This window comes from Choloepus didactylus, chromosome 2 (genome assembly GCF_015220235.1).
Source record: "Choloepus didactylus isolate mChoDid1 chromosome 2, mChoDid1.pri, whole genome shotgun sequence".
NCBI lineage: Eukaryota > Metazoa > Chordata > Mammalia > Pilosa > Megalonychidae > Choloepus > Choloepus didactylus.
In genome coordinates, this window is record NC_051308.1 from 55,532,015 (window position 1) to 55,553,808 (window position 21,794).

General features: G+C 51.8%; 1 protein-coding gene across 21 annotated transcripts in view; it reads right to left on the reverse strand.

Annotated features, from left to right (window-relative positions):
• NFASC (neurofascin) overlaps positions 1-21,794 on the reverse strand; it is a 188,904-nt gene that overhangs the window by 26,079 nt on the left and 141,031 nt on the right. For 11 of the 21 annotated variants that reach the window (XM_037824942.1, XM_037824949.1, XM_037824945.1 and 8 more), the window contains 14 exons: positions 21,043-21,154; positions 20,515-20,681; positions 19,993-20,140; positions 18,537-18,661; positions 17,613-17,657; positions 16,245-16,346; positions 14,983-15,180; positions 14,099-14,169; positions 12,489-12,711; positions 10,380-10,495; positions 8,522-8,729; positions 7,164-7,286; positions 5,939-6,112; positions 3,515-3,529 (listed from right to left, as the gene is read on the reverse strand). In XM_037824942.1, coding sequence (XP_037680870.1) covers positions 3,515-3,529; positions 5,939-6,112; positions 7,164-7,286; positions 8,522-8,729; positions 10,380-10,495; positions 12,489-12,711; positions 14,099-14,169; positions 14,983-15,180; positions 16,245-16,346; positions 17,613-17,657; positions 18,537-18,661; positions 19,993-20,140; positions 20,515-20,681; positions 21,043-21,154 — 1,827 coding nt within the window. The other 10 variants (XM_037824952.1, XM_037824950.1, XM_037824937.1 and 7 more) reach the window with 7 other exon arrangements.

Sequence of the window (21,794 nt, forward strand, 5' to 3'; positions counted from 1 at the left end):
CCTATTGTGCTTCAAATCTCCAGAAGTTTAGGAAAATAATATCTGTCACCCTCACAAGGGGGCCAGGGTAGGAACACAAGCCAGAGAGAGAATTGCCAGAGACCTTTTCTCAGGGGAGAATTAAGAGATCCTTAACCTTCCCAGCCAGAGCCTGACCAACAAAAGCCCATTCATTCCCCTGGGCCTCCATATCATAGAGGAGGAGGGAGGGTTCCCGGGATCCCAGCCGCTTCCTTATTTGTAAGATCAGAGGTGTTACTGGGCCCTGAGGGCACTGACCACAGAAGTCGCACTGGGCAGCTGACTATGCCCCATACATTCCAGAGATGCTTGGGCAAGTTCAAAGCCACAGCGCTATACTTCCCAGCCCCCAGGCAACTCACAGGCTCAGGAAGGTGGGGGAGGGATGGGGAGGCAAGGCTCCCTCTCATATTCTTTATTTAAGGATGCTTCCAGTCCGAGGTGGTCCCAGGCCTGAGCCGTAAGCCTGGGGCTATGGCTGCACAGCGTGAGGGAACCCTCCTATCCCACCCACTAGGACACACACACACACACACAGACACACACACACACAGAGACACACAGAAAAGACTGAGAGACGAGCAAAGCAAAGGTCATCTTTTTCCCAGGACTGGTCACTGACAGCTCCTGTGGCCAAGGGCACAGGCTTTCCCCACTGCTCTGTGCTGCTGGAAGGAACCCTGAGAGGTCAGTTTATTCATTTAAGCAGAACCGTCCTGATTTAGTTCCAATCAGGAAAGTATTTTCTAGTAATTTCTGGCAAAGGAAGTATTCGCAGGGCCCTCCTTTTCCATGATTATCTAAAAGGTATCACAAGAAGTACTCGCCCCACACTGTGTAATGCAGGGACATGGGCTCTCCTGGCGACGTGTACAGCTGGTTGTTACATTTCTCAGGCTCTCTGAATCAAAACCAATCTTCCCCAAAGCTATATGCACTCTCCCGTGCCCCCTGGTCCTCGTTCCAGTGCACACACACATACGCCCTCACCCTCACAGGGCCACGTCTCCGGTTCACCCGCGCCTCCCAGAGCCTTCTGGTGAGTAGCCCGAGAAACATGCTGAGAGAGGCTAGGTTAGAGCGGGCTTCCTATTTGGGCCTGCTGGTCAGAGACAAGAACAAGAAACGACTTTGAGGAGGTTTCCACAGGGTCCTGTCCCCTTCCTCTAACAATCACTTCTGCCAAGAGTGACGTGCAGGAATGTGACGGGCTGGCTCCCTGGCTGCTCGGGGGCCACAGTGCCAGGGCACCAGCGATAGGGGACAGGTGAGAGCAGAGTCACCTCCCAGGTTCCCTTCCTGGTGGCGCCCGCCAGTGGAGTTTCTGTGGAGGATTCCGTGTCAGCTGATCGAGGCCCTGGCTGGCACACGAAGGCTGTCTCAGGCCCAGTCAGTTAACCAGTCTCCACTGTCACAAGGTCAGACAGGCCCACCAGAGAGACACGGAGGGAGAAGCAGGAAGAAAAGGCTGGGAGGGGAGGGAAAGAAGAGTCCGGCTAGTGAACTGTCAGAAGGTGGTTAGGTGGGAAGGAGAAAACAAGTTGTCCATGGGGTCCACTGCTCAGGTAAAAGGACATTCAGATAATTTTAACCCTTTGGGCTGGGTGGGTGTGGTGGCTTGGAGCTGTGTACCCCCCCCCCCCCCCCCGAGAAACGTGTTCTTAATCCATTCTGTGGGTGTGAACTCATTGTAAATAGGACATTTTGGTAAGGTTACTTCAGTTAAAGTATAGCCCAATTGAATCAGGATGGTTTTTAATCTGTGACTAGAGGCCTTATAGGCAAGGTCACAGAGAGGAGGCCACGGGGAGCAGCCAGAAGCTGGAAGTCAGTGGAACCCAGAAGAGAAAGGAGGAGATGCCTCTATCTGCATTGCCATGTGACAGAAAAGCCAAGAACCTCAAAGATTGCCTGTCAACCAGAAGATACCAAACCCCGGAGGAAGCAAGCCCTCTACTCTCTGAAACTGTGAGCCAATACATTCCTGTTGTTAAGCCAACCCATCGTATGGTATTTGTTTTAGCTGTGAGGACATGGAAACACCTACTGAGCAAGGCAGATTCCCTGCTGCCACGTACTGCCTTGGGTCCCAGGGTGCCAGGATAGGGGAGATGGACTGGGTGCTGCTTTACCAATGAGCTTCCAGCTGGTTTCCTTGCTGCCCTCCCCGCTCCTCACCTCCCATCTTCACTACACCTTCTTAGTGAACACCTGCTAGAACATTCACAGAATAGACTCCAAAGCAAACTTTAACCAGGAGGTGAGGGAAACCCCCAGAGTGGGACCAGACAAGATTCCCAGGTCCAGGACAACCTCTCTGCCTCAGGTTCTAGCAGAGGTGTTCAGACCCTGCTGGGAGGCGCTGAGTTTTAGTAGGGTGGAGAGGGCTGGGGGAGGGAAGGATGATGGCAGCTCACCACCCACACAGCTGATTGGCAAAACAATACACAAACGGAAGGAAGCAGGGTATGCAAAAGAAATAGAATCAACCTAAAATGGTGGGGAGATGTATCAGTGAAGGTGGGGAGGAAACCAAAATGGACCAAGTGGCATCCTCTTCATAAAGCCAACCCTCAGACTCCTCACCTGGCTCTCAGTATCCTCCCGGCAGCTTCAAGCTGCAGGAGGCTTTGGTGGACCCTTGCCCCAGAGCCTTTGCTCTACCAGGGTGAGCACTGTTCCAATTTCCCATCTAATGAAACTAGGTTTCATGGTTCCAGAGCAGGGTGGGGTAAGGAGCGCTGGGGCTCCTCCACGGTTTCTTGAGCTTGGAGACAGGCCTTCTGTGGTGAAGAGCCCTTTGATGTTTCTCAAACCCATGACATGAGGACTAGACAGGGGGAACTTGGATAGCAGGTCATCTTCTAAGATAGGACCTGCCTTCCCAATTCCTTATGTCCATTGAAGATGTATCCCCAGACCCTGAGAATGGAGACTGTTCTTAATGCTAAAGACTTTGAGAAGCTGAGTTTCTGAGGGGTGATGGGACCATTAGGCCATGGTGCCTGCTGAGACTCCAGGTCCTGGAGCACCTGGCCTGATCCAAGGCCATGCTTGCTCATTCTCACTGACCAGAAACCATGGTAGATGGCAGAGCTGGCTCCGGGCACCCATGCAGCACGCAAGCCCAGCATGCACAGCATGCTCAACCCACAAGCCACCCTTTCAGAGGATGGCAGCTTGACCAGGAGTGGGGAGCCAGCTGTTCCCACTCCTGAGAAGTGGGGGCACAGCTGCAGTACAAAGGCTGTGGACCCTTTCTCTATGTGCTCTAAGATGTCAAGCCTAGGCAAGGATCCAGGTGGTTCAGGGGAAGTAATGTCCCAGCTTCAGAGAAAATGCCCCATCCTCCTTGACAGTCTGGCCTCCCAACCACTGAAAGGGTGAGCCAGGAGCATGCTTTCATCCCGAGCTTCTCCCTCCTTCTCCACCCTGGCTGGGCTCCACACGTTGCCCCATGCCACGCCCGTTACCGCCGCTGCTGATACGGTACCTGCAGTTGGAGTAGCTTCAGAACACAGCACCCAAGATGGCCAGAGAGGGAAAAAAGATGAGAAAGGGAAGAGAAAACAGAGGCATAGGTGAAACCACAGGACAAATAAGAAGAGAAGGCTCTGGCTTAAACCAGACCCAAAAGATGTAGCCAGGTGCTGGCCATTGTCTTGAAGATGCCAACAGACATTTGGGGATGGTATTCAACTCCACTGGCTTCTAGCATGTTCCTATAGAAACCTCTGTAGCTAGGTACCTTTCTAACACACTCTGCTTCTATTTCAGTGTCTATTCAAGGACTAGTCATCTGAGAGATGATAGCAAGGAGAGTCCATGCACAATACTATGTTTCCCACCCTTTCCCCAAGGGCACATCCTGCCCTGGCTGGGTTGGGATGGCCCCTACCAAGTAGGCTGGGTGACCCTCCATGATGCTAGGAATTGACGGCATAAGACCTTTAAGGTGGCAGAACACAATCCCACCAAAAGGATGGTTCCTTATCTTCAGGGGAAGATGCTCAACAGTGTTGGGGTGGATGAGACAGGGGCTGCATATTTAGCTGAATCCTCCCCATCACCATCTTAGCACTGGAAGGCCAAGAAACTTTGATAAACTGGAGTCCCAAAGCCCCCTATCCTGGCATTTTGCTGCCCCAGTTCTTTCCCACCGGTTGTCCTTTATGAATTAAGAAATCCAACTGTGGGCTAAGAGCCCTAAAAGGACCTCTTGAATTTGCTGCAATCACTAAATTGAGAAGAATTCTCTCTCTTTGTCCTCTCATGCCCTGGGCTGCAGAACTTCCCCTGTGGTGGCCACTAGGGCTGGACAACGGAGCTTTGTTTATCTGATTTTCTGTACTGAGGTGGAGATGGGGAGGGAAAAGAGGCTCTTTCTCTACCTCCTTATGGAATGTAGCAATCAAGAAAGTCATTCCCTGCCTGGCTGGGCCTTTGGCAGTGGGCATATATCAGCCACTTACCCAAAGTCCCCCAGTCCCAATAAACTCCCTGAGTGCCCAGGGGGTTGGAAGAGTACACCAGGAGGGGAAACTTCTTCTCTGACTCACCCTGCTTTACAAGACCAGAGAGGGATGCAGAAAGGATGGTCAGCCTTTCACCAGTTTCTGCCCCGGCCATCCCTCCTCACTCCCCCCCCAGCCCCTCAGCAGGGTCCGCTGGGTGGCAAGGGGGGTGGGGCCAGGGAGAGAGGCAGGGCTGCTTATGAAGTTGACCTAGGAATCCCAGGTTAGGCCCCTGGGCCCGGCAGCCCCCAGGAAGGGAGCATGGATGGTCTCCTGGGTTGGCTGGGGTGGGGGATGGTTAGGTCCCCATAGGACCTGAGCCTACTGCGGAAAGCACTAGACATGGTAACGTGCTGTTAGCCTCAAGGATCCCTAATCCTGCCACCTCCTCTTTGAAGTCTTTCCTCCCAGAATTAATCCCACCTCCTCAGCATAGCCACTGCCCTCTCCTCATCTAGATGTAACATTTCTCATGTTGAATGGCAACAGGATATTCTAGTGTCTCCCCTTCTGGGCTGTGTGTGAGCTTATTACCTTTGTATCCTTGTTTCTGGCAGTGCCCGCTCAAAAAATGGCTGTTGAATAGGCCAGTGTACCTCTGCAGAGGAAGAAGGGCCTCCACCTTTTCTAAGGGATCTGCCAATATCGGGGTTTCTACAGTTTCAAGTCCCCAATCCGTTCCTGAAATGCACTTTGGGGACTGAGGCGGGCACGAACGCGAGGGAGCTTGGGGCCCCCTAGTGGCGCTCTCAGGCATACACAGCTCGGGTGAGGCTCAAGGCTGCCCGAGGATGCCAGCACCCAGGCCTGGCAACCGGCTTCTCCCCACCGTACTCCGCCTTCCCGCAGCCTGACAATGCACCCATTCAGCCTGCAAGCAGGGACTACATTCCCTACTCCACTCGTGGTCTGGACGAGTGACTCCAATTGCAGCAGATTCCCCTACTTTCCTACTTTGCGGAAAGAGGGGGTGTCCCCAGGGCCCTCACAGGCACCCTCCATAATGTTCTCGCCTCCCCTAGTGGGTTAACACTTCACTACTCTTTGGAGTTCATTAACATATGTACTTCTAAAGTGCTTTCCCTCATCTCTTCTCTGCTACACACCCATGGTCTCTTCCTTATGCCTCCACAAGAGGGAAAGGTCATAGATGACAAGTGACTGAGCAAGTCAAGGCAAAGTGGGGATGCAGGTCTGATGCCAACAGTCTAAGAAGATCTGAGTTTTGCAGATACAAAGCCAGCACCTACCTCTCAGGATACAAGGTGGGTTCTCTCCTATGGAGGGCTTGAGGGCTGACAGCCTCGTTTCCTCGCCGTCCCAGGAATAGCCGTCCGTGTGTTTCCCTAAGCATCTGAATTAGCTGGGGCCTCTCACCCCAGAGGCTGCTGCAATGCACTTACCTTCATTCGGGGGTGCTGGCGACTCCTCTGTGACTGCTTCCCCAAAGCCCACCTGCGTCCTGGCACCGAGGGTGAAGCGGTAGCGCGACACGGGGTCTGCTCTCTGTATTGTGAACTTGGTCTGATTGGGAGAGAAGTTTTCCACTATCTGCTTTCCCAATTTGGTTCCATTAACTGGAGAGAGATAGGCAAGTGGAATTAACTTCAGTGACGTTTACCACAATGGGTTATATGATTTTCAGCTGGAAGGAGAAGCCTTCCCGAAGTTGCTGGAAAGGGAAGTGGTGGATGCTGCTTGGTGACCTTAAAGACTTGGGGGAAGGGAAACTCAGCTTCAAAGGCAGAGGGTTAGGCAAGAACTTTCTTACAGCTCTTTGATTACATACCAGGGTTAGTACTTTTCCACTAATCTCATTATCTCTAGCTCATTATAAAGTTATATGGCTGATTCCCCAAGCCTTTACAACAAGGACAAAGCTCTTGAGTTCCTTTCTTCCTTTCAAACAGAACTAGGACAAAACCACTCGCGCTTTTGATTGTTAATGCCTCCTCTTTAAAAAAGCCATTCAATATACCTGAAAGTGGGTAGGGGCCAAGGGCCAGGTCCAGAGATCTATTCAGTACAGCATACAAACACATGGCTGGCTATTAAAATTAACAACCCAAAACCTGGCCCTTTGAGCTTCCCAACCAGGTTCCACATTATCTACTTTAGAAGACTTAAAGCTCTTCGAATGTGCCGACACTCTTGTCCCTGTGTGTTGAAGCTGAGCTCTTGAGGAGAGGTCTCCCTGGCCCAGGCTCCTGATTCCGGTCACTCCCAATTCCTTGGCAGCTTTGCATAAAACTGCCTCATCATAAACCAACATCTTGTTAAAGTGTTTTCTGAGTGTCATATGGGCCGCTGTGCATGTACTGTCTACCCCATCTGATGGAAACTCCTCCAAACCCAGGGCCAGGGTTCTCTCCCTCATTAGACCAGAAGTTTCCTTTGTCTCATCTGAAAGCCTAGAAGCTCCCTACAGGCAGCATTGTGCAAGGAAAGCAGGAATTGGGTCTCGTCTGCCTCCCCCAATCCCATGGGGAACTTTGCCCCCGGCCCCTCTGAACCTCATGTAATGCTCCCTGCACCCATGGGCTCTCTGCTTCAATCCCTTAGGACAAGAAGTGAGAATGGGTTTCTGATTCCCAGATTATCTAAAAGAAAGAGAAGGGCAGAACATACAGGCCACGTATCTGAGAGTATATCCAGTCAGGATCCCATTGGGGTGTTCCGGGTGATCCCATTCCAGGTTGATTGTCTCCAGATTGGGCTGCCGGATGCGGAAACGCCTGGGGGCACTGGGTACTTGGGGAAGGAGGAGAGAGCAGGGGAGATGAGAGGAGAGGGGCAGGGAGGATGGAGGAAAACACAAAAAACAAAACACAAGTATGAAGGCATCGACCTCTGGGCAACCCCCACGTTGGATATCTGTTAAACCGGAACCCGGGAGAACCGTGAGATGGTCAGAGCCCACTGCCCCTTCCAAGGTGGTCATTTCCTCCAGGTTGGAGCATAAGCATGGTTCAGACACTGCTGTTCAGATGGGGAAGAAGTAAATCAAGTTTTCCTTTATCAACTACCGTGGATTCAGCATGTTAGGATCTGACCCTGCAACGATACCTCCAAGTTGGGCAAAGTCATTCCCTGGCAGGGAACTAATTATAGCTGTTTCATACAGACGCTGCAGTTCCCAGTCCTCAGACAAGGATTCTCACCACTGGGTCCAAACAGCAGGCCCAGGCTTCTGAGCTGAGAATGTTGGGTTCAGGGGTGAGGAGAAAGGAACCCAAGACGGAACACGTGGAGAGGGTGGGAGGAGTGGGAGTGAGCAGGAGAGGCTGATCATGAAAACCAAACGAGGAGGGGGAAAGACAGGAATACAGAAAACAAGAGGGAAGAACAGAGGAGAGCTGAAAGGAGGAAGAGGAGAAGAAAAACGGGGAAAATAACAGTTAAGAAGGGAGGGAGGAGAAAATAGAAGAGGGCAAAGCAAATGTAAGGCAGATCAAAGGGGACTGGCAAGAACACAGAGGTGGACCAGGAACTTCCAGTCTTGCAGAGCTTATGTCTGCACCCCCAGCACCCCCAGAAGGCAGGGGCCACATCTGGGCAGCCCTCTGTGGGACAACCACATACACTCTCTCAGTTCAAGCTTCTTGATAACACAGGTGAGAAGACTGTGATGGTCTGAGGGTGCTGATAAATGACAAACGTGCTGCTTGCAGCCTCAGGAGATTATGAGCAGCCAAAGGTCTCATAGTGCCCTGGGTGTCTCTCTGCAGAGCCCCTTGGGAATTAGGTCTGCAGACCGCACCGGGTTTTTTTCTTGAGATACAGCCTTTGCTCAGGGCAAGTCCCCTTGTGGATGGATCGCTCTGTGGGAATAGCAGGAACTGTCCAGGAGTGCAGATGGTCACCTCCTTGAGAACATGCCGAAGCCCACTTGTGCTGTTGCCGAATTGTGCTGGAGCTGCTTCAAGCCCTCTGGAGTGCGCTACCTGTGTCCTACCCCACCCTGCAGAGCTGCAGGTCATACCTACCTCCTTCCGGGGTGGGGAACTCCTTGGTTTCACTGCGAGGCCCATCGCCTCTCCCATTGACCACAACCATCTCCAGCTTGTAGTTACTGTAGGGGAAGAGGCGGGACACCACGCCACGGGTGCCACGGTCACCAGGGAAGCTGGCTTGCTGTCTCTTCTGAGACACCCACAGATTCTTCAGCAAGCTGCTCTCCCTCCAGTAGTAGGCCTTCAGGACAGAGGCAGGCCAATGAGGGGTCGGCAGGCAGAGGTGGGTTAGTTGTTAGTGGTGGTGGTAGTGACCAGTCTTCCCTTTGCTTGCTACAGGCTCCAAGTCCCAAATGAGCTCATCAGTCCCACATAAGGTGGGGAAAGCAGCGTTACAGTCCCCATTCATTAGCCACTGATGAAAATGAATTTATGCCAAATAAGAAATAGGGTTTGGGTTTCAATCATTTTCTGAGCCATGTCATATCTCTGGGGAATAGGCAGGTTGGCCACACTTTTATCTGAGCTGCTCCATCACAGAACTTGTTTCCAAGTTGGTTAACAGGTTGCTCAGGAAGTCAGTGCCAGAACCACAAAGATGAGCCACGGGTCCAGGCATGGAAGGCTCTGCTCTGTGCTCAAAGACTGCATTGCCTTGAGTTGGATTAGTATGGTTTATACTGGAAACAGAGAGGAGTTGAAGAGTAGCAGGTTACCCCCTGAATTTGAGAAAGGGTTGATTTAATCCTTTGAAGTCAAATGATTTGTTTTAATGTCATTTGAAGACCTTTAGGAATGAGATAGACACATGTCCAAGAGATAGTCACATGCCCCAGTCAGTGGTATGCTAGGCTGCCTGGTAGCAAGAACGTGGATGGGATGGGATGGTTTACGGAAGGTGGTAGTGTCACTGGGTACAGTTGAGAGAGTTTGCAACCCAAAGTCTGATTAGCAGGGGGTAAGAAGCCAGAGGCCAGGTTGGCCATACCAGTGTCATCAAGGCCACCAATGGCAAGGTAGAGAGTAATTTCAGGTTTCAGAAGGGGACCAGAAGGGAGCTTTAGGCAGAAAAATCTCCAGGCAAGTAGATTAAGGGTGCAAGCCAACAGTTGGGAAGAGTTCGTTCAAGTGTACGTATCATCTTGCCTTCTTTCCCATACTTACCAAATTCAATTCCCAAGAAGGGATTGATCCCTTTTGGTCTACCCCTATTTGTCAATCAGCCCTCTTGATGACCCACGGTTACAGCCTCCCTCACCCCCCAGCCATTAGAGCTACTCATGAAGTGGAGAGCCTTGTACACCCTGGGTTTTCTCTCTTTTCTTCCCACCTCAGCTCACGCTTTCCAAGAGGAGAGATGATTGAGCAGAGACTGTGACAAGCAGGGAAGACCAGGAGAAACTCCAGGCCTAGATAATACACACACTGGATAACCCGGAGTTGGCTGTGACAACAGGAGAGGTTTCTGCATCCTCTTAGTGGATTTGCCTGTTAGTTGGGGCTTTACAAAACCAGACAGGGCGAGGCAAGCAGTCCAGCAGGGGCCAATAGGAGAGGGGAAGGGTAGAGCTCAGCAGTGCCTCAATGTTCTCTCACACATGTATCACAAACACAATGTGCTGTGCAATGTTGCCCAAACCTACCACCCTCCCTGTGTTTTTTGCTGAGAATCTCTCAGCATATCTGTTACAGGAGACAACTGGGTATAATATATATTTTTTTTCTGGGATTATCTTTGAAAAGTTAACCCCAGAAATAATCTTCTCAAATCAACTCTGGATCCTACAAACATCCTAGGACCCCTTCCGAATATTGTACGTCCCACGTCTGCTGCCCCCTTGCCCTGGTTAGCGAGCTGGGTGATTAAAGGACCAGGAGCTGGCTTTCTCACTCGGTACTCTCTGAGGTGGCCCTGGACCGTGTCGGAGTAGACGCGGTTCCACTGAAGGCTGATGGCTGTGCTGTTCAGGACCCGGATTTTAATGTCAGTTGGTGCGGCTCTGGGATCTGCAATGTGTTTGGACAGAGAGCGGTTATGCAGGTGGAGATGGCCGCGGACTCCAGAGTCATCTCTGACTTGTTCTTTTCCGGCCTATACTCCCACCCCACTCTACATTGAGTGCTCCACGAGAGTAGTGGGGAAAGGCCCGGGGCCAAAGGGATGGCAGACCCCCTCCACTGGTCTCTGTTTGCCCCTCTGTTCCAGTTCTCACCCTTCCCCACCCTTCCCCACCCTGCTCCATATCCCAGAGGCTGCCCTCTGGACTGAATAAGCTGGGCTTCCTTGTTCTCAGGCTTCCACATGTGTCTGGCCAATGGGGGGTGCCAACAGGAGATCCCAGGGTGGGAGAAGAGAGAGGTTGGGTATATATTCCCCTGACTCCTTCTTGGCTGGGCTGCAGGTTGACAGCATTGCACTCTTCCACCCAAGGACACAGATCCTGTGGGTAGCCCTCACACTGGTTCTGGTGGCTCATCTGTCCCTTGTCCCCTCAAGGCTCAGGGGATTAGGTAATGGCTTCCTGCTATTGCTAGTCCTGAGATGTTTCACCTTACCTTGCTGTTTTCCCTCTAAGTCTAGTCACACATTCTAAATGGTCTGTTTTGAGTGTGTGTCTGTTTCCTACCAGGACCTTTCAGGAAATATTACCCTCAATATGGAGAAGCCCTCATCCGGTTCAGGAAGGAATTCTGATCCTGTGACCACCTGGAGAGGGAGGTCAGCTGATTCTTTTCCCTCTTCACCCTCTCTGCTGCAAAAGCACTTCTGTCCCATCCCCTCTAATTTGTCAGAGCACAGGCTGCAGGGGTGTCTGGATGCAATGGGAACTGTGGGACAGTCCATGAAGTCCATGAAAAGACCTTCCCTTCCCACACTTACCTCCAGTAGTCCCCACTGGCTCCTGTCCAGAAATGGCTGCCAACAAGGAGGTGAGGTGTGGGGTGGACAGAAGGGCCTACCAATGCCTTCTGCAGATCTCCCAAGGGATCCAAGCCATACATCACCTCCAGGAAACGGGGCACAGGACCCAACCCTCATTTTTCATCATTTTGATCACCACTGGTCCTACTTATGACTCCAGTGTTGCCCCTTCTGACTCTCTGCTCCTTCCCAAGTCCCTCTCTTCTCCTTTCCTTCTGGTCACGCCATCTGTATCTGCATGATCTCTTCTTAGGTCAGACCCACACCCAACAGGGCCTGGGCTGCCTAAGCCAGGAGGGGAACCCCCTGACTCTCCTGCTTTGTTCAGCAACCTCCTGGATTGAGGTACTACAGGTAGAGAGGCCACCATTCTCTGGGAATCCAGGCACATGCTTCCACATGCATGTTCAGAAATCTTGTTGATTACCCAGTATCAGCCCCCAAAGAACTTCTCAAAACTCTTGGAATTGAGCAACACTGGGAACACTGGCAGGAGGCTGGACCAGAGACTGAATATTGTTTCAGTCTGGTGCTCTGGAGACCTTCTATAACCCTCAAGGACTCCTCTAGGGAGCGAGAGGGAAGGGGCCTGGCCTGTGGCCCTGCTTCCAGGGCAGGTATCTAATTATGGCTCTTTGGAATGGAGAGTCTGGTAGTCTTTTCTTGGCCCCAGCTTGGCCACCATGGCTGGAAGGCAGTTTGCCTGGGAAGCAGTAGACATGGGTTCTATTTCCAAGTCTGACATCTACTAGTGTGTAATATTGGGCAACGGTTTTCCCTCTTAGGGTCTCAGTTTCCACATCTTTAAAATCAGAGTACAGGAATGGGTGATTTCTAATGAACTTTCTGGTGGTGACATTCAGTAACTCTGCCTAATGTTTGGATGATAATATTTCCATCCCTGGCATTACCGGAAGTCTGTCTGCTCTAAGTCACTGAAGGAGATTTCTCTTTCCTGGGAACTGGTTGCCCTCCCAGGATGTCTTAGAAGTCCCACCACCCAGCCCCGAGGTTCCTGCCCTGTGAGCATGGCCTTGCACGGCCCAGCCATCGGGCAGGAGGGTGGAAGGTACTCACAATCTTCTCCAGAATAACCGATGACAGTGTCTGGCTCAGGGCCCTTCCCAAAGTCATTTTCGGCCTGGACTCGGATTTCATAGGGCACGTAGACAGGGGTCTGGCTGACCACATAGCGGGATCCCCACACTGTGACGTTGTTCCAGGTCTCTCGAGTCTCTCTCCGCCGCCACTTGACAATGTAGCGCAGGTTGGGACCAAAGGCAGAGGTGGCATTCATAGGCTGAGCAGGGAGAGACGGATGGCAGGGGTGGAGAGGGTGCGGGCGGAGGGCCGGCTCTACCCATGGCCTTCGTTCTGTGCCAGGCTCCCCTCCCACATCCACCCAACACTGGCCTGCCCCTCACCCCCCAAAAAAGTCCAGCTTCCAATAAACTGAGGAGCATTTTTGGCAAGTAGGACCAATTCCTAATTTTCTTTGCATGTGGATTCCCTGGGACCAAGGTCTCATCTCAGACCAGTGACTCCAGCACCCTGAGTCACCCACATTTTCAGGAGCCTCAGCTTTATCTTCAACAGGACTCTTTCTTACGACAGGAACCAAAAACAAAACTAAATATGGACAATAATATAATATTCTCCATAGTCAGAAAGGGATGAGCTTTGGTTTAACCACAGCATGCCTCCTACCAACGAACTAAAAAATCCAGAACTTATTTCAGTTTTATTGAACCCATGCATGTCTGTCCTGTATTTCCCAGTGGGTCATAACTCTTTAAGGGTGGGTGTAACTCTCTCCTTGATTCTCTTCTCTCGGGGCTTGGTCCCGGAATTGGCCTCCCCGGAGACCACACTACAGAGCTATCGACCAAACCCCACCCATGTGAGGTCCTGCAGAGAAGCTCCAGGCATCTTGAATCTGGGCTCGGCCCAGCTGGTTACTCTGTTCTGCCTAAGGCTGCTGTGAGACCAGGAACTCAAACACTGGGATGGCCTTGATTTCACTGTCTTGCTCTGTTTTCATAGCCCATGGCAGTACATCAGAAATGTTAATATTTCAGTGGCCGAACTGCATCTCTCAGGATTGAAAGTGGTTTTTCAAAAAGTCATTTTGAGACCATGGACCCCAATTTTGGTTTGGAAGATGCAGTCAGTGATCCAAGAGGAAGACGGGGTTTTACAATCCTGGCCTGGTAGGAGTCTTTTGACTCATCTGGGCCATCCCCTGACTACAAGGCGGGCTACATCTCAGAAGGTGGTCTCTCCTCCACGCCCAATAATCTCCAAAGTAAGGCCCCTCCGAACACGCCCAAGTTAGGTCCTAATATTTGGGCCAAATCCTCCCACAGGTCTAATCTAATCCTGCCTTCTGTTTATTCTGCTGGTCATTCTCTACGATTTTCTTCCACCTGGCAGTCCCTGCTCCCTGGCGCCCCTGCTCCTGTTTCCTCCCTGAAATCTTGCTCTTGGACTTTTCTCCCATTTGGTTTTTATACGCCCGACTCAGAGAAGAGCTTGGTTTCTTGGAGAAGGGTGGCCAACAACCCCAACCAGGTAGCCTGAAACACACTGTGGCTTTGGGGTCGCAGGGGAATGGAGGCCAGGGGTTCCCAGATCACCCTGCCACATAAGTCAGGGCCGCTGAGGGTGAGGCTGGGAGGGCTGCTTACCGTCCACGTGATCTCCATGTTGTTCTTTCTGGTCCCCTCTCCCTTCACATCCGAGGGATTGGACTCAGGGGCTGGAACCCAAGTGGACACAATAGTTCAAATCTAATTTGTGCCCTACCAAGGCACAGTAAGGAACTCTTCTCCATCCTGCCCTTCCACAGTCTGTCTTTTCTCAGCATCTAGATACTCATTGTCTCATATGTAATTGAACTTGCTTTGCCTTTTTCTCATGTGCACAGTGTACCTTCCTAAGATTTAAATTCTCCCAAAGCAGGGCTAATTTCTTTTGAATTTTAATCTCTTACCAGATAGCATTTATCATACAGCTGTCCACATTGAGGGTGTCAATACAGCCAACTTAATGTAGATTAGCTCCTTTGTGGATTAGCCACTACATATATTTAACACCAGACTGGTCCATCCCTGCCACTCAACACAAGGAGCATCTCTACCCTCCATGAGCTGGTGTTAATTCAGAAAGCCAAACTTTATCCAAACAGGTTAGAAAGAGAAAAATTTGATGTAACACGAGATTATATATTTCTGTTGCAAATCTTTGCCATAGCTCTCTTCTCCCATTTAAAGCTGATAATCAAGTATTAATAATATAAGTAATGCTAACAGCAGTAGCCAATATTTACTGGGCACTTACTGAGTATCAGGCATCACACAAAGTACCCGACATGCATTTTCATGTCATCCTCATGGCAGCCCCACGATATAGGTGTTATTATTATTCTTGGTTTCACAGATGAGGAAATTAAGACTTGGAGAAATTAAGTAACCTGACCAAAGCCATGTGGCTGGGAACTGGGTGGGGGGACTAGGTTTGAACTCACGGTGCCTGGTTCCAAAGCCTCCTCTGTTAGTCCTTGAGTACTCACCTGCTCCACTGGTTCGGTAGCGCTCGGAGGGGAGGCTAGGGTGGCTGCTCCCAACCTCGTTGACGGCAATGACCCGGAACTGGTAGTTGACATATGGGGACAACTGGAGGATGGCTGAGTTGACGCTGCCTGGGAACTTGGAATGGTCATGCCAGACCCCTGGCTGGAACTGGTCCTCTTCAAACTGGATGACATAGTCTGAGTGAGCAAGGAAGACAGAGCCATGTCAGGAGCTAAGCTAGCGGTGTTCTTCTTTAAAAGAGCTCCTTAAATTGTGCCTAAGAGTCTCCCCCTGAGTACCTCTTTGTTGCTCAGATGTGTCCCTCTTTCTCTAGCTAACCCAACTCAGCAGGTGAAATTACTGCCCTCCCCCTACGTGGCACCTGACTCCCAGGGGTGTAAATCTCCCTGGCAACACAGGATATGACTCCCAGGGAGGAATCTGGACGTGGCATCGGGGGATTGAGAACATCTTCTTGACCAAAAGGGGGATGCAAAATGAAACGAAATGAAGTTTCAGTGGCTGAGAAATTCCAAATGGAGTTGAGAGGTCACTCCGGTGGACATTCTTATGCATTATATAGATAACACTTTTTAGGTTTTAATGTATTGGAATAGCTAGAAGTAAATGCCTGAAACTATCAAACTGCAACCCAGTAGCCTTGACTCTTGAAGACAATTGTATAACAATGTAGCTTACAAGGGTGACAGTGTGATTGTGAAAATCCTGTGGATTGCACTCCCTTTATCCAGTGTATGGATGGATGAGCAGAAAAATGGGGACAAAACCTAAATGAAAAAATAGAGTGGGATGGGGGGGGGTGATTTGGGTGTTCTTTTTTAATTTTATTTTTTATTCTGATTCTGATTCTTTCTGGTGTAAGGAAAATGTTCAAAAATAGATTGGGGTGACGAAGGCACAACTACATGACGGTACTGTGAACAATTGACTGTACACCATAGATGACTGTATGGTATGTGAATATATATCAATAAAGCTGAATTTAAAAAAAAAGGAGCTCCTTAGCATCCATTCATCTTATAATTGCTCTCAGGGAGAGGAGGGCACAGGTAGAACTCCTCCCAAGACATGGGAAGGGAAACCAAGGCTCACATGCATTCTGCGAAAAGCCCTGGGCACATGTGATGTGAGGCAGAAGTGGGACCAGAAACCAGGGGAAGGCCTTGGGCTTCAAGGCTGTTAGTAACCCCCGCCACCCCCCCCCCTTTCTGGCTTTGGGACGCAGAGCCTCTGCGCTGACCTGTGATGGGGCTGTTGTTATCATCCCCTGGGATCCAGGTCAGCCTCACACTCCTCTCAGCCAGGTCGGTGAGCTCCAGGTCCCGGGGTCGGTCCGGCCGTCCTGGCAGCAGAGGGAGAACATAGCACGCAGGACTCCTGAGTTATACCTGGCCCAGGCTTGTGTGGCCCCAGCCCAGGGCCCTGTCCCAGGCCAGCAGGCCCTTGATGGGCAGCAGGGATCAGACTCCAGCCTGCTCTGGGGGGGTCAGCCCAGGGGCTACCTCAGGGAGCTGAGAAGATGACCTCAAAGACCACCCCTGGACCCCCCAAAAGAATGGCAAAGGATGTGGAGGAAGGAAACAAAGACGATGATGTAGGACACAGAAAGAATGAGGACCAACTCATCCCATTGCCGTGGATATTCATTCTTAGAGTGCAAACATTTGGTAAATGCTGCCTTTTTCATTAGATCCATGTTGATAGCCTTTAGGAAAGATGGTGAGGAAGTGTGGGGACTTGGTCTCATTTTCCCTTGATAATTATCTTCTACTCTGTGTGCCCAGGCTCTGTGCGAGCAGGAGCTCAGGAGGGTGTTTGGAGTACAGAGCAGAGCAGACAGATTAGGGAGAATGGGGTGTACCAAGGAAGGGTAGCCAGGCCAGGGAGGAGATAGACCCATAATCTAGACGTGTCAGTGATGGACAGCAGGCTTCAAAACAGGAGTGAGAGCAGCACCTTTTGGGGGCTCCAGTTTTACTGGGATTTCTTTAGCGGGTATAAGTGCCATCCTGGCCTAGGGCTAAAGCCATCGAGCCATTGACTGGCAGGGAATTAGGCAAGATGCTTCCCCCCCACCCCCATTCTGGCTCCGTGAACCAGCTATTGCCAGGTTTTTGCTCGTTACTGGCAGGTCCTGGGAGGTGAGTCACATGAGTCCACATGTGTGTGCAGATGAGCATGCAGATTGCAAATGAGGGCAGAGCAAATGTGGGGAGGTTGTAGAAAGACAGGCCAACTGATAATCAAGGGCAGAGGGCTCTCCTCATTAGACCCTACACACATCTGAGGCCAAGGAAGGGAGGGGGACAGGGCCAACCCAAGGGAGGGTGGGTGTGGTCAGAAGTAAAGGGTGAGGCTGAAACAGTAGCCAAGGACTTCTGGGCTCAACTGAGGGCATTTCAAAGTTCCCTGGGAAATGAGCAGGAAACCCAGAGTGGAACTGTGACTTGGGCTCAGGGAGGTGGACAGGGCACTTCAAAGGAGGTTAGAGTCAGGGAGCATTTCCCACAAACCTATTCACAGCACATCCTTTCCTGTCCTGCCTTCCTCCTTCCCCCAGATGTCTGGTGGGGCCTTTGGCAAGGGTCCCATGATTAGTAAGAATTACCTTTGGGCAGAGCAGCCAAACGGTTAGTTGGAGTGGCCTGATCAGCTGCAAAGTAAGATGGGTTATCCAGGTTAGCAGGTTATCCAGAGTTAAAGATGTTTCAGAAGGATGGGAACAGGCAGCCGAGGCTTGAACAGCTGCTCCGGGGCTCAGGGGTTCCAGGCCCAGCTCCCCCGTCCCTTCCGTGGAGAACCCCCGCCCCTTCTAGAGGCCTTCCTGAGTTTCTCCACAGCTGGGGGTGGAACCTTCCTTTCCTTCCTGCCCCAACACTGCTACTGTCATTGGGGTCACCATTCCCAGCAGCCGTGCATCCCCACTGAGGAAGGGATGAGAGCAACGGGGCTGAGTACACCACTGCCAATGGAAGCAGGTGCCTGGGAGAGGCCAGAGGCCAAGAGGGGACAACAGGGGGTTTGCTCTCCTGGAAGGAGACGCTGTTTGTCTTCAGTTTGGGTTGACTTAGCATTTTCAATCTGGCCTGGACACGGAGCAGGAAGACATGGGGATCATAGCATACTGTGAAATCTCATAAAAAACCAGAGCAAGGAGGAAGGAGCAGGCTAGCAGAGGTTGTCAGAAATACAAACACAAAATTCAGTCTCGCTTTAATAACAGATCATTTTCATTAATTTAGTAGTATAGGGTTAGCCGTAAAGGAAGTAAAAATGATCACATCAGGAAACCCCTCTTCCCTTTCTCTATTTCCGTCAGTTGAGGATTTGGGGGAGTTCATTATTCCACTCAGGAGGGAAGCTGTCCGGTACAGCTTGTTTTGAAAGTGGCAGCTCCCTGACGCTTAGTGGTCCCCACACCTGGCTGCCTGCTGACCACAGGCCTTGCCTTCGGAACTCTCTGGGCCCACTGTTTCCTGGCTGCCACCGAGAGGATGGGGTGGTCAGGGCCAGCTGGGGCCGCAGCAGTTACCTAGCACAGTGAGGGAGGCCTTGGCCAGGTCTTGGTCCAGCTCGGTGCTGGCCATGCACGTGTAACTGCCCTGGTCCCGCTCAGCTACGCCGAAGATGGTCAGGGAGTCGTCTTCCTTCTTCATCCTGCAAAGGCACCGGGGAGGGGTTGGGCGGAGGGCGAGGCTGGGGGAGTGTGGGCATCGCCGAGGCTTCCTCCCTGGAGGGGTAGTCAGGAGGGAGAGGAAAGCATCCCGGGCTGAGCTGGGAGGCACGGAGTCCCCTAGGGGATCTGCAGCTCCACCTCAAGGCTCTGAGAGAGGTTAAGGTCTCCTCCATCACCTTTTGCACCTATGGCACTTGATGGGGTTGGGGTGGGGAGCAGGAGGAGCTAAGGTATCCCTGGACCACGTTCAGTGTCCCCAGACTCCACAGCTGTGTCTGCCTCTGTGCCTTTCCTGTGCTGTGCCACCCTCCCCAAAACAAAGCACAGTTAGCTCAGCTCCCCAAAGGGTGGGACGTTCTCTCTCCTCTTCCTGTAGTTCTAGCTCTGTCTTCAGCTCAGATCACGGCTCCTTTGCACGCAGGCTCAGGCCAGGCCTGCCCCGACCCCACTCCCTCTTCTGAACTCCCCCCCATGGAGGGAGGAAGGCAGCAAAGAACAGGCAGGGGGCGTGATGCTGTAGCATCAGTGGGGTGCCAGTGTGCCTGTGCCCACCCTCAGGATAGGCAGCTGGGGCCTGTCCTCAACCTCAGGGGCCTGCACAACCTGCCTCCAACACGGAAGAGGGAACAGCAAAGAGTCTGATCCTGTGGAGGGAGGCTCCGACTGGTGGTCTACCCCGGCTGCATGTTAGAAACACCTAGGGGAGCTTTAAAAAACCATCAGTGCCTGGGATCTAAGGCCACACAATTAAATCAGAATCTGGTGCGAGGGGAGGGGGCAGGTAAGGAGAATTTTAAAAGCTTCCCAGGTGATTCTAGTGTGCAATAACTGTAACACTTCTGAGAAGCCAGGCTGCGGGAAGAGCTGACGCAGGCCAACCCTGCCCTCTGCCGGAGAACAGGGGGCACTGCCACCAGGGCTGGGAGGATGGAGAGGGTGGTCCCGGGCACGATGCAGAGGAGGAAGACAAGAAGAAAGAGGGGCGGTGAAAAGAAAGGGAGAAGGGAAAGAGAAGGACTGAGGGCAGAGAGGCAGTGAAGAAGTGAAGAGAGAAAGGAGAGGGAAAAGAGGAGAAAAGGGAGAGAAAAGAGGTGAAGGAGAGAGAAGCAGGGAGCTGACGGGAGGGAGGAGAAAGGTGCTGGGGAGAGGGTCTCCCCTGAGGTGGAGGCCACCACACCCTCCTCAGGAGTTCCTGGTGACAGGCATGACACAGCTTCCCCAGCCCCGAGTTCTACAACTGTCACCAAGAACAAGGAAAAAGAAGCTGCCGCCTAAGCTAGCACCCAGGAGAGAGAAGGGGAGGACCAGAAACCTGCTTCCAATATGGAGTGGCTCGTCGTCCTTCAGCCAGGAGACTGTGAGTTTCAGGGAGGGGTCGTGCTTCACGCGACATTCCAGCTGCACAGTGGTGCCCCTCTTGACCACCTGGTCCTCAGGCATCCGAAAGATCCTGGTGGGGTCTGTGGGGAAGCCCAGGGAGCTCATCACCCACCATTCCCATGGAGAGGAGTCTCGAGGTGCATAATCCCAAAGAGTAAATAATTCCCCAGTCCTGGCTGGGAGATGTAGGCTGCACTTTCTGGGGTGGTAGTGGGGAGTTGGTTTCCCTTCCTAATTCCATTTGGACCAAGCTGACAATGAAATGACTCAGTGATGGCAGCACCGGGGTCAGCTGGAAGCCCCGAGAGGACAGGCAGATGCCTGGAGAGACTCCCGCTTCGGATCAAACATTAGGTATGGTGTGTTTTCAAAGCGAATACCAAGTGTGGATAACCGTGGGGAAATGGCCTCCTTGCCCCACCCTGCACTCCTACCTGCAAACCCTCTCCTTTACCTTTGACCTCCAGGCGGACTTGGTTTTCAGCCTTGCCCAGGATGTTGGTGGCGACACAGGTGTAGATGCCTTGGTCCTCTTTGCGGATCATCTTAATTTCCAGGCTGCCATTCTCATAGACGTGGTAATTGCCACCATCCAGGTTGCTTCCTTGCCCATTCTTAAACCTCACAACAGAGCAGCAGAACACACAGCATAATGAGAAAGGACCAGCCCACAGGAGCAGGGGTGGCAAGCAGGCGAGAGAGGCTGGGAGGGCAGTGGAAGGAGCTCCACGGTAGGAGTCTGGAGCCCTGAGATCTCCTATGGGGTCTCCCTCCAACCACTGGGTGACCCTGGCAAATCTCTGTCAACTATCTGGACCTTTGTTTCCTTCCCTGTACAATGAGGTGTTGACCCAGATGATCTGCTAAGTTCCGACCAGCTTTGAACCATTAAAGTTCCCAGGATGCAGAATACCTACTATGGGAATGAGAAAAGTGGGACAGATGACCCATGCAGGGCAGAGTCTGGTCTCCTAGAACTTACCATCGGAGTGTGGGGATAGGGGATCCAAAGAATGGGCAGTCCAGCCGTGTTCGGTTGTAAAGGATCACCCTGATGTGCTGGTTCCGGGGCGACAGCATCCGAGGTGGCACATCTAAAATTCCCAGAGGAACAATCTTGGGAGCAGAGCCTAACTCTTCCATTTCTTTCCCCTTAGTCTTACCTCTACATGTTCTCCTCACAGCAGCTTTCCAAACATAGATAACTTTTCCTGTCAACTGTCCCTCTTTTAAGAAGTTTCAGGGTTAGGGGAAGAAGGAGCAAGCTTATCCAACTCCCCTTATGCATCTTACATTCAATACAGCTTTGTGAAGAGTTCTGCTAAATTATCCAGCAGGTTCTGTAACCCCCAGTCCATATCCCAAAGGCATCTCTTAGCTACCCCCTGCCATTGCTCTCTCCCTGCTCAAGGAGCGCAGCAAACATACTCAGAATCACCTCCCACCCTGAGACCCAGCAGAGAATCCAGAGCATCGACATGGATACACCAAAAGAGGCAGATCCATTCTCATCAGAGGAGAGAAGGGACTGAGATTGACTGTTATGATGGAATTGATTAACTGCCTGCACATCCAGCTGTTTGGATTCTAGATCCTGCATCCTCCTCACTCATCTTCAGTCTCCATGATCCTATCCTAGCCAACTTCACCCCTCTTCCCCTGGCCCGGCTAATCTACTGAGAAGAAAGTGCACCCCACACATAACCCCAGGGAGACCCCACTGTAGACGAATGG